Genomic DNA, 12,934 nt, shown 5'->3' with positions numbered 1-12,934 from the left:
AGCACTAAATTAGAATAGTATGAGTGCACATGGCCTAAAGGATATATGTCCGTTTTTTAAAATTACTAAATTAGAATAGTAAGGGTGGATACAATTAGATCACTGCCACCCACTAGAGCAGCGACATACACCTATTTCTGTAATATTTTTAGGTTTGGGGTATCGATTTAAATTTTTGAATATTTTCAAATATAAAAATAAAAATGTACTTAGTAAACATAGCAGACAAAAAATGCAAGCTGAAGCTATAGAAGGGGTAGTCTTCTCCTTGTTTGATTTGATAAAAAAGGAAAAGTGCTAGACTTGGTTTTTTGGTGTTTGGTTTTGGAGGCAAAATGTTCAAACGAGCAAGAGATGCAGGATGCAGGTCTCCTTTGCGGCTTTTAGCTATCGGCTGGCTTGCTTGACCTCTTCTCGTCTTGTCCAGCTCCACCCTCCACTGCAGCAGCTTGCTTGCCTTTGCTCCACTCCCATACAGAGTCCAGACGCCCGCCCCGTCGCCGCCGGCACTCAGCTACCAAGCCGCCGTCCCGGACCCTCGATTTTCCTCGCCGGAGCGGAGCGCCCACCCCTCTTCGCTCGCCTCGGATCTCGCCCCCGATTTGCTCCGCCCGCTCATCCCCAACCACTATTCTCTCGTCTCGATCCAGCGCAGGCTACTCGAGATTCAGCTGCCGCCGCCCTCTGGATCCGGCCACACAATCCGCTTCCGCTCCCGCTGCCTCCCCGACCCGACCGCCCATCTCGCTCAGGTACATCTACTACCACTTGCCTTGGAATGGCTGGATCTCACATCCTTCTTCCCCGCGTCAGGCGTCACCGACCAAGCTTTAGCTTCTCACTCCGCTCTCCGCTTTTACTCTGCAGGCTCCCTCCTAGTCCCTACCCTAGCTGCTAGCTACCACTACCACTACCATGGCCGCCGGGAGAGGCCACGCGGAGGACATGCTGGGCTTCAAGGAGGACGACGCCATGCGCTTCATCTTCGGCGAAGACATCATGGGAATGGAGGACCACGGCGCCTTCGACAGATCCCTCATGGAGCTTCAGGTTTTCAAGGAGGTCTTCTGCGGGGCCGCCCATAACGTCGCCGCCACCACCCATCTGCCCACCGAGATGGACCTTGGATTCGTCCACACCAGCGCCGCCGCTGCCCACCTCAAGGCCACGGAGACCTCGCCCTCTCCATTTGTCTCCCATGCGCAGCAGCAGCAGCCTGCTGCCGCTGCCACTGCTGATCCACAGCTCACAATGGATCGTAGCCAGCCAAACTATGGACCTCGCCACGACCTTCACCCCCAGGTTCAGGAGCACGCGCACACTCGTGCGCAGCAAAACGGGACCGAGCTGGATGATGCTGCGTTCATGCACAGATTCATGGGTTCCTGGCAGCCTGGGGATAAGCACGCGATCCATCTGCTCGGCCTATCCGATGACCAACACCCATTCGTCGGCGCAGATTTGGATGTGCACGCGCAAGATATTGGAGCTGGGATGTGCAATGCTCCCGGGCTGGGCTGCAGCAGCAGCACTAGCGCGGTTGATGACCCCATGCCTTCCTTCATAGAAGCGCTAGCGGAGATTTCTGAATTCCAGAGTGCCACTCTCCTTCCAGATCCCTTTTTGCATCAGTGGTTCCAGGAGCAGCAGCAATTCCCTACCAATGCATGCTTCTCTTACGATCAAGGCCAGATGGATGACACCACTTATCCCCTATGTGCAAGTACAAAGGATTTCCCTGACAGAGAGCAGCATCTGTGTTACAGTGAAGAAGCTCATAGTACTCCAACAATACCTCATCAGTCCCATATTTGGTTCAGCCCTGGTCAGTTCACCCAGCTCGATGGCACCACCATTTGCCAGGAAGGCACGCCTGATGCGAATATTAGTTGCCCGGATGAAATTGATGTTCATGGATGCGGCAGCAGCGCGGTACACTTTGGCTCGGCAGCTGCTGTTTCCAAGAAGGCCTTGGGCAGGGATATTCCTGACCAGCTGGAAGCACATGCGCATCGCCTTTTCAAGGACGCTGGATGGACTATTAAGCCACGGAAAAGGAATGACAGGGCTAAGATGGCGTCCTACTTCACAGCTCCAAACAAGGAAGCGGTTCATACCTCACTAACCCAGGCTTGGAAGTTTTGTGGCAAAAAGTTATATGAAGCTTCCCCAGATACAGAAAGGGGAAGGTATCCAAAGGAGTGGTCAGATGTTGATTCGTTTTGGAAGGATCTCACAGATGCAATGACCTATGTTGATAGGATGCTTGCAAACCAGCAAAATGCACTCACGCTTCTCCAACGTTGGCAGATTTTGGATCCTTTTGTAGCTGTTGTGTTCATCAGTAGGAAAATCACTGCTCTGCAGCAATATAAAACTCTTAGAGCTGTCGACAGTTCAACCTTTGTTCTTGATGGCAGCTCAGACACATCATCGGTAAGTAAGATCATGCACAAAGCCAGTGAGCTTTTGACAAGCCGAATGATCCGGTTGACTCCACTGATCACAGACTCTGATTGCAGCACACTTGCAACTGAGAGCTACAACGGGCATCAATCTTTACAGAGCTGTCATGATGTAGAAGACAACAACTATAGGGATACGGACCCAAAGCTTTCCTGCAATGAGAGTCTGAATTACAATGCAAGTGACGAGACAAAACATCACATCGATGCAAGTAATGATGGAAGACAAACTTATGCTCAACCAAAAACTCTTAATAGCTCTGTAAAAATGTCAAGCAAGAAACCGAAAAGAATATTTGATATTAGTGCAGATGGACTGGACGAGACCAATGTAGCAACTATGGACATGGCTGACCCAGGAGACACTAATGCCTTTGAGGAACACATTATGTATTCAGGTGTTAGCACACTAAAAGACGATATGAAAGCTGAAACAAAATCAGAAAAGCTAGATAAAGATGATCAAAGCAGCAAGTGTGACATGCTCCTCTCTTCAGTGGTCAAGCAACTTAAGGATTACAGTACATTCTCAGATACCCATTGTACTACAAGGGAGTCACAGTCAGATGCCACAACATTCTGCCATGATGACAAGGTCTGGAAAAAGATAGTCCCATCCCATGGAGAATTTTATGAGGATTCACAGAGTGAGCCAACAGGAAATACTGCACCTGTTGAATTATCCCATGATGTTCTGGGAACTTATCTAATCTGTGACTCACAAATCTGCGAGAGAGGCACTGCCAAAATGAAAACGAAGGATTGGTTGAAGTACATGAAGAAAAGACCTCGCGAGTTGCGGATCAATGATGAGGACCTTTTGATGACAGCTATAGTGAAAAACAAGGACCTTGGCACCTGTCACAAATTTGCTTCAGGTTCTTCAGCCGCAAAGAAGTTTAAGAAGCTGAAGAGCCACAAGAAAGGTAACAAGCTACTTTCTAAAATTGGGAAAGCTGGCACAAACCTATTGGGTGGAAAGAGAGTAAGTTTGGCCCGTAAAACTGTAATCTGCTGGTTGCTTGCGACTGGCTTTCTGAGCGTAAAAGATGTGATACAGTACCGGGATCCAAAAAGTAATAAAATTATAAAGGATGGGATGGTTACCTGGGAAGGTATTGTTTGCAATTGCTGCAAAAAAAACTTATCCGTATCTGATTTCATGGCTCATGCTGGTCGTAGTCACCCACAGTCCTCATTGGGCCTCTTTCTAGAGTCTGGCAAGTCATACACTTTGTGCCTGGTTGAGGCTTGGTCTGCTGAATCTATGAGCAGGAGAAGCAATGCATGGGGTAGAAAAGTTGAGGCAATAGATGAAAGTGATGACACCTGTGGTTTCTGTGGAGATGGTGGTGAATTACTTTGCTGTGACAATTGCCCATCGACATATCATCAAGCTTGCTTGTCTGCTAAGGTATCTATTATCCACTTTTCCATGGTGCCATTATATGTACATTGGTCAAAGATACATTTCATTCTGAGGTTGCTGTCATTAACTTTGCAATGCTTTGTTCCAAATTGTGTGTTGATAATTCGACATGATATTAAATGAATCAATACTTATTCTATATGTGAAATTGTTTCCTACTTAATTAATCTTGCTTATTCCTTTACATATGCAGGAGCTTCCAGAAGGTAGTTGGTACTGCCATAATTGCACTTGTCAGGTTTGTGGGGGGCCATTTAGTGAAAAGGAGGTTTCAACATTCTCGGCGATTTTCAAATGTTTCCAATGCGGAGATGCATGTAAAATCTTATCTCCTCTCCACTTTGTCCTGTCATTTGTGTTAGACTCTTGTTAGGGTTTCGGGGCTAGTCCCTGTGTAATTATTTGCATACCCTCAGTGTAATGGGCTTGACCCAATTACTCAGCTTATATATATGCACTCCCAACCCTAGTTTGGGTTAGGATTTCCCACATGGTATAGAGCTAGGTCTAATTTCTCTCCTCTCCCCTCCCTCCCCACCCCTAGCTGTCGGCCTTCACAACCACCGGCCCTCTCACCGCCGCCGACGTCCTTGCAGCCGACCGCCGCTCCCTCCCCTCCCCTTGCCAGGGTCTTCCCCAACCGGGCCCTCTCCTCCCCATGGAGCAGCCGCCCTGGAGCACCTCCTCGGCTGCCTTGGGCGTGGGCGCCTACGCCACCGCCATGGGCGCAAGCGTGGATGGGCAATTTGCACCATTTCCTCTATTGTGCTATTTGTTAGACTATGTAAATAGGCTGATTATGACTGCCATTTGTGCATTGGTGTTTATGGTAGTTGGCCATAGGTTATGCAAGGATCTCCATTGGTTGGGTGTTTTCTATAAGCCTTAGATGATCCTTGCCTATATATTGTACACCCCTTGTACCTCTATCATCAATCCAATATCTGACTTCAGTGCCACATCTCTTTAACATGGTATCACGAGACTAGATCCAATTCACTTCCGCCCTCTGATCCTATCCTAGGGTGCGCTACACCCCCTCTCTCCCCTAGCAGCCCCTCCTTTTTCCCATGATGGACAACATCAGCGAGTGCCACTCCAACTTGACAGACGAATAGAAAGCAACTGCTACCACCAAGAAACAAGAGCAAGAACAGGCGCCTGCTCGCGCCACCGTGGAGAAGGCACGCCTTGATTTGGAGGCCGCTCGGCAGCGTGCACATGCCATTGCTCTTGCCCTAGAGAAGGAACAAGACGCTGTTCGCGCCATGGAACGCCACCTGCTCGATGCCCAAAAAGCAGCGACACCCACCAAGGATAGAGACGACACAACTACCGCCCGCGACATTGCAGTCATCGCGCACCTCCACACTCAGACAACCATGATCCAGGACATCCGCGCCTTGGTCACGATCGTCCTTGATCTCTCGACCACCAAGTACCCCACATGGTGTGACATGGTGCTGCTCGCTCTTCGCCGCTACGCCCTTGACGATCACATTCTCCCTAACAATGTCAAGACCACCGTGTACTGGCACCACTATGACAAGCTCGTCCTTTCATGGATTCTCGACACCCTCTCCATCGAACTCCAGGAGCGAGTCCACAAGCCCTTAGAGACAGCCTACCATGCGTGGCAGTCGATCGAAGTCGAGTTCCTCGGTAATCGATGGTCTCGTGTCCTCAAACTTGATGAACGCTTTCGTGCCGTTCTCTCACTGCCCTCTCTCGTTCTTGGTCGGTTCATCGGTTGGACGTCAAGAATACCTTCCTCCATGGGACTCTTATAGAGACAGTCTATTGCAGTCAACTTGTAGGCTTTGTTAATCCTACCCACCCTGACTTGGTCTACAAGTTCAACAAGTCCCTCTATGGTCTTAAGTAGGCCCTCCGTGCTTGGTACAATAGGTTTGGCACATATCTGCTCTCCCTAGGTTTTGCTGAGGCTAAGTTGGACAGATCTCTGTTCATCTACAGGCGTGGCAATGAAACTATGTACCTCCTCCTATATGTTGATGACATTGTGCTCACTACCTCTCTTCAAGCCTCCTGCACTTGTTCATTACAACCCTTTAGCATGAGTTCGCAATTTCACCACTTTCTGGAGATTGTTGTTGAGCGTCACCCGAATGGACTGTTTCTTTAGCAACGATAGTACACCCTGGATATCTTGGAGCGCGCTGGTATGCTGGACTACAAGCCCTGTGTGACACCGGTTGGTATACAAGCCAAGGTCTCCAGTGATGGTGCCCTATCAACAACCCCATTGTCTACCACAGTCTTGCCGGTGCTCTTTAGTATCTCACCTTCACCAGGTCCGACATTGCGTATGCTATCCAATGTGTCTGTCTCTACATGCATGATCCTCGAAAGTCGCATATGAGCGTTGTGAAACATCCTTCGGTACCTTCGGGGTACTGTCGACTATGGGCTCCATCTTTGGCGCTCCTCCACACACGAGCTGGTTGTATCTATCAACGTTGACTGGGCCAGGCGCCCGGACACCCGCCGGTCTAACTTCGGCTATGTGGTGTTTCTCAGGGCCAACCTCATCTCGTCCAAGCGCCAACCCATGGTTTCTCGCTCTAGTGCTGAGGCTGAGTACCAAGCCGTCACTAATGGGGTGGCTGAGGCAAGCTAGTTGTGCCAGCTCCTCTAGGAGCTTCATAGCCCCCACACTAGGAGCATACTTGTCTACTGCGACAACATCAATGCCATCTACCTCTTCGTCAACCCCATCCAACACCAGTGCACGACACATGTTGAGATCGATTTCACTTTGTTCGTGAGCGTGTGGTTGTCGGGGACGTATGTGTTCACCACGTCTTTACGTGCTCGTAGTTTGCCGACATCTTCACTAAGAGTCTTCCCTCCTTGTTGTTCTTGGAGTTTCAGTCCAGTCTCAACATCTGTCGTGGCTAGAGTTTCAACTGCAGGGGGTGTTAGATTGTTTTGTTTCTATCTAAGTGTTAAGGGCCTACAACCCAACCCATATAACCCACTAGTGTTGGGTATGTAATACTCAGCCCACTATCAATGAATTAGGGTTTTCTTTCTTTCAACATGCTCTATTGACTTCTTATCAAGCTTCTAGCAGCTTTGAGCTGAACCATACTTTCTAGCAAGGCCCAAGAATAAAATCCATAGAGTGGTTTCATACTCTTCAGTTCTTCACTGTGCATTGCAGATAAATTGTTCTCTTATCTGTAACTTTAATTTGAATAGATATGTTTTCATTGGCAGACCATGACACTTGCATTGAACAAGAGAAGCTACCTCTTGAGGATCAAATATCTCAGACATGGTTTTGTGGGAAATACTGTAAAGAGGTAACACTTATTTAACTTAGATGATGTTGAAAGTTGCAAGATGCTTTAGTGACCATAGTCCATTGTGTTTTATCATACCTGCAGAAATTGTAATTTGCGTGACCATTCCTCGTCATAGTCTTATAGATATAGTGGACTCATATGTTTGAATGCTTAGGACAGCGTGGTTCACAAAATCAAACCTTCCTAGCTTAGATTTGGTTAACCTCTTGGATTGCTAGTTTTTCAATCTCAAATTGTATGTCAATTTTTATGGGTATTAGGTTAGAAGTAATCAGCACCCCATGCACTAGACAACATTTATGTTACTTCTTTGTGTGCCTAACATACTCTGCGTCCTGGTTCCAATTTTTTCTCCTTATTCTTCTGTTTCTTCCTATTAATATGTTTTCTACCTTGCTGCTAATAGATATTCATAGGGCTGCGTAGTCATGTCGGGACAGATAATATTCTTGACAGTGACCTTTCATGGTCCATACTGAGATGCAACAATGACGGGCAGAAGCTACATTCTGTTCAGAAGATTGCCTGTTTGGCAGAATGTAATATGAAATTAGCAGTGGCTCTTACTCTATTGGAGGAATGTTTCATTCGTATGGTGGATCCTAGAACTGGTGTGGACATGATACCCCATGTTTTATACAACAAGGGGTAAGTTTCCTTAATTGATTATCCTTATGATTTTAATTTGCCCATTGTTACATTATGTACTCCTTTTCAGTTTATATTTTCTAGTCTGATTGTCGAAGAACAAGAGTAAATGATACCATAATGATTGATTTCTTCATGTTTTACTGGAAAGTTGAACTGACAAAAATGCTGGTATGCTAAATACAAAAGACACAATCTTTGGGATGTTCTGTTAATCAGCTGAATGCTTAGCTAGTTTTAGTATACCTTTTCTTTTCAAATCTACTTCATATAAGGTTCTCTCTCTGATATTATAGAAGAAACTTGAATGTGTATATATATTTTACTGAGTAATTTCAAGGTTTACTTACATGGTTCACTTCTTATCAGATCAAACTTTGCTCGTGTGGATTATCAGGGATTCTATACTGTAATCCTGGAGAAAGGTGATGAAATATTATGTGTGGCTTCTATCAGGTGAATTGTTTTTAATCAGGTCTTCGTTAGAAATTGAACCTACTTTTCTGTCTGAAGTGTTCTTTTAATGAATTTATGCGTGTTATTTCTACCCATTTGCTTGTCATTAACTGCTGTTTTGGTTTTATCAGTTCAATATATTATTTTACAACTACAACATGCATACTAACAGCATATGCCTTGTTAGCTTTCAAAAAATCCCACATAGTATAGAATAACATGATGGGATAACCATAAACAACAACAACAACAAAATAATAATAAAAATAACTATCTGTTTCTTCCATTTTCAGTGTGTATTCGAGAAAATATACTATAGATAAAACTTTATTTTTTTCTCATGCAGAGTACATGGAACTAAAGCCGCTGAGCTTCCTTTTATTGCTACTTCTGTAGACTTTCGACGGCAAGGAATGTGCCGAATTCTAATGAGCATCATTGAAAAGGTACAGTGGAATAGGGAATCAGACAAAAGCACAAAACAGCACAACAGTACTGGAACAAGTTATGGCTTCCCATGATTGTGTATCACACACATTAACTTGGACTGCAGCTGTGCTTAAATGTTAAGATATGATATTCCTCCCATTTACCTATCGGGTCCATTCTTTGCTAATATGTGATTTCTTATCAAATCGATATCCTTTTTTTATGTTACTGCTAATAACTTTTAACTGCATATCACTATGTGATTTCCCCTATTTTCTCTAATGCAGATGCTCTGTTCATTTAATGTTAAGATGTTGGTCCTTTCTGCCATCCCAGAGTTGGTTAGCACATGGGTGTCAGGATTTGGCTTCAAACCTATCGAAGATGCTGAAAGGAAACAACTTCATAATGTAAACTTGATGTTGTTTCCTGGAACATCCTTACTAACAAAGAGATTGGATGGATTTATTATGGCCACAAAACCAGGTTCACTACCTGTTTGCTTACCACTAGCCACATTTGTGCCTTGTGGTTTATGGATTTGGGCATACCATGACATCCTTCCATTTGTTTGCATGCCCATAATACTACTAATTTTGAAACTATGCAGGCGAGGAAAAGGATATACATGAAGTTTCTGGAGTGCCTAATCTTAAGCGTATGCCTAATGGGAAAGCAAATGAGCATTTCAAACTCCATGACCTTGATTTGTCCGGGACAGAGTTTAAAGCTGAGGTTTCCGTGAATGGTCCATTCAGAACACTGAAACATGAATGTGGTTCAGCAGCATGGTTTCAGTCTACTAAGGTTTGGTACATCAACCCTTGAGACTTTAAGCTATTTTTTTCATAAGAAAAGGATTGATATTCCTATATAAAAGAATATGGCCAGATGGTTGCACATAAATATCCATTTCCATTGTACTGATTTACTTGTATACGTTGTGAGCTTTGCTGTTTGCACTTGCATGTAGTCCATTTCAGCTGTGCTGGTTTACTGGTAACCTATGGGGTTTGTGCAGACATACATTATTTACAATTTTAGTGATCTATAGCCTCAAATCTTACTAGTACTACTTTGTTTAGCCAGAAGCATGCTGTTCTTGTATCTCGTCCTCCAAGTTTAGCTAATGTTCTATGCATTTATAAGGATAATTTATCCTGTATTGTGTTCTGCAGTTAGCTGTTGGGGAAGTGTGATATTCTTACACAAATTATCTGGGCTCATGCTCTGCATCGATACTAGCTGCTTTGTGTTGGCCAATTTCGTCTTCCCACTTCATGGCTCAAATTAATTTGCAGCAGCAAAATCATTCGAACACTTGCTGCTGCATGAACTCATCCTTTTCAAGGTATTTGCTGTTACAACATTAGCTGTCACTTGTAGTTTGTTATTTCTTGGAAGTTTGGCAATGTGTCTGTATTGCAACTTAACTCATTTTTGGTTTCCCTTTTAAGCACGGATTTAGTTTGGACTTGAGTAATATTAAGAATTGCACTATGAACGCTAACTCTCAATATTCTTAGAATTTTCGCAGCATCTGATTAGTGGCTTCCACTACATATGTACCCACTCAAGTATATGTAAACCTTCTTACTCTGCATAAGGGCTGTACGGCTGTACCTTGAACCCACTCCTTTATTACATGTGACCATGGTTTATGAAAATATCCATTCAACCATGTCGCCACAGATGCCTGTTCCATTTTCCTTTTTGAACACATGTTCAAACAACAGTGGGTGCTTATACTTATAATACAGTTATAGAATTCAATATCTCCTGGAGGACATCTGACAGGCACTTGTTTTGCATTAAAAGAAGGCACTCGTTAACCAAGGAACGAAACAAAAGTAAATGGAATGGTATATGTGCCATCTAAGGTAACGCCTGATTGTTCAAAGGGATGAAGCTCAAACTAATTGACATGAGTAGTCTGTCAGATGGGGGAAATTAACAGCATGACATCAGCTCTAGTTTGTAGAATATTTGATATATAACTCCTTTTATTGCTTTGGCTTGAACTGTAGCACTTATTTAAGGTAATAACGTAAGATAAGAAACTAACAAATGGCTTCTTTCTCAGTAAAGTTCTCACAAGACTACTGGGAAATGGTTGGGATGACGCAGGCATCCATGAATTTGGGTTGAGCAAAGTTGAAGAAACCACAGATTGGTGTGGTCTGTTCTGCATCGAGAAAATGGAAATTATAACTGTCTCTCCTGGGTGAAGTGCTCTCCTGAGACTGGGTAAAGTACGCAACACCTGAGTTGATATTGCTTGCACGTTGAACAAAGAGGATGTATTTGCACTCCAACGTACAAAGTGTAACGCATTCGGCCCCTTTTCAAAGTAAGCCATGATAGGAATTAATCTAAGCTGTTTGGTATATACATCAAAAGGGTACTGCAGTAACATGTTTGGTACCTTCTCTTGCGAGTTTTATTTTGATATATGTGTTTTATATGTGTCTAGATTAATCATCATCTATTTAAATATAGACATAAAAAGAATTATATTCTGGAACGGAGTGAGTATTATTTTGCCATATGTGCTGTTAGGTTGAGGCCCAAATGGCAATGCAATGCATCTGTCGGCAGTTGATTTTCCTGAGTGCCAGATTGGTTTTGTAATCCTTGCGGCTATGGAACGATTGTTCGTCAAGTCCTTAAGTTATTTTGGTTTGTGATTAAATAATCGGGCGTCCGATCCATGGTGGGCACCGTTCTCTCTACCTGATTTTCTTCTGTCGCTGCCTGCAAGCAACAGAGTTTTGGTTGCCGTCATTTCGGTCTGCTGCAACAAAGTTTCTTCTTCGCCAATCTCTGTATTATTATTATATTGTAGAAAGAAACAACATTGGAGAAATAGAAACCACGTCATATTGCCTGGCTCCCGATCGTCGAACAGGGCGCCCTGCAAAGTAACTGAGATGCAGTGGAAGACTGCCTCTGCATTTCCTTTTTGTCGAACCGCTGTTGCGCACCAGCTTTCTACCTCAACTCTGGGGTATCGGTACCACCATTGGTTTTTGCGTCGTTAATTTTTTTTTTGCCGGTTGGTTCTATTATCACAAATTGACTTAATTCCAAGATGTTGAATCATCACTTGCCTTGTTCGGTTAGGAGTGGATTGAAAAAGATACTATTTTGAATAGAAAGAGATTTAATCCCCCTCAATCCATCTTTAACTGAACAAGCTCTTAAGCCTTGTTTGGTTACTCTAATATTCATCTCAATCCATATGTGTTGAGAAGTAGATTATGGTAAATACTAGAGTAACCAAATAAAGGCTTAGTTGGATGGATTAATACCCTCCACTGAATTTCAACATCTACAGTGAATCATTCTACTTCAGGACATATAATTTAAATTTGTCAAGGAGAATGTTTAGATATCTTAGAAAACACCAAGCCAAAAAATTACAATAGATTGTTAAACACTATTGAACCTAGTGACTGTAGTGCACAATTCCATCTCAAAAGTCACAATCACTTAATCATACAAGAACATGGCCTATACATGATCCAGGTGTGCAGTATGTATTAATATCTTTTTATGTGCACAATTAAATTTGAAAAGATAGATAGATCTCCAGAGTCATAATTTGAGATCTCAATTTGTTCAAAAAAGGGCTTTCTCACAAGGTTGCTTTTTCTTAGAACTACCATGGTTTCCAGGGGTCCAATCCTGAAACAAGTTTGCCAAAATTCTCGGCATTAATGCTTTAAGGGCACAAGGTAAACTTAATACATCAATTATGTCAGCCATAAACTTATTTGCCCTTATTTAGGAATACTCCCCTTATTTGGACCATTCTTGATGAATCTTAACAAACATCATCAATGTTCCTTGAAGAAAATTTATGAACCTTGTACCAATGCCTAGAACTTACAATAGGTGCCGTCGGTTAACATACTCACCATATGAACCACTTATTGAGTAAAATGCATATCGCAAGCATTTACTAAATGGCACCATACAAGAGTTCTATATGTGAAAACACAAAACTCACCCTCAGGTCTTAGAAGATAACTTAATGATGGTGTCTATGGACAACAAGTGCTACCCATACTTTGTAATCTCATACTTTGTACCATTTAAATATTGAGTCACTGGATTAATGTGAACCCACAATAACTCACTGTATTGACTCTATCAATAAAATTTCTAATCCA

At 43.5% G+C, this 12,934-nt stretch overlaps 1 protein-coding gene across 4 annotated transcripts; it reads left to right on the top strand.

Moving 5' to 3' along the window:
* Positions 1-279: 279 nt before the first annotated feature.
* On the top strand, positions 280-11,444 carry LOC103642225 (Increased DNA methylation 1). 4 transcript variants are annotated; one of them, XM_035963591.1, is made up of 11 exons: positions 280-752; positions 868-3,879; positions 4,088-4,211; positions 7,138-7,223; positions 7,633-7,874; positions 8,244-8,330; positions 8,727-8,776; positions 9,047-9,245; positions 9,370-9,566; positions 9,938-10,110; positions 10,843-11,444. In XM_035963591.1, exons 2-7 carry the CDS (start codon positions 916-918, stop codon positions 8,770-8,772), a joined length of 3,549 nt encoding a protein of 1,182 aa, XP_035819484.1. In that variant the 5' UTR covers positions 280-752; positions 868-915; the 3' UTR covers positions 8,773-8,776; positions 9,047-9,245; positions 9,370-9,566; positions 9,938-10,110; positions 10,843-11,444. The 4 variants fall into 4 exon arrangements, with proteins under 4 accessions (XP_035819484.1, XP_020401304.1, XP_020401303.1 ...); XM_020545715.3 differs by having other exon boundaries at positions 7,120-7,223; XM_020545714.3 differs by having other exon boundaries at positions 7,120-7,223; positions 8,677-8,776.
* The last annotated feature ends 1,490 nt before the right edge of the window (positions 11,445-12,934 follow it).

Source organism: Zea mays, chromosome 10 (genome assembly GCF_902167145.1).
Source record: "Zea mays cultivar B73 chromosome 10, Zm-B73-REFERENCE-NAM-5.0, whole genome shotgun sequence".
Taxonomy (NCBI): Eukaryota; Viridiplantae; Streptophyta; class Magnoliopsida; order Poales; family Poaceae; genus Zea; species Zea mays.
The sequence above is the reverse complement of the archived record's forward strand: the minus strand, read 5'-3'. Positions and strand labels throughout refer to the sequence as shown.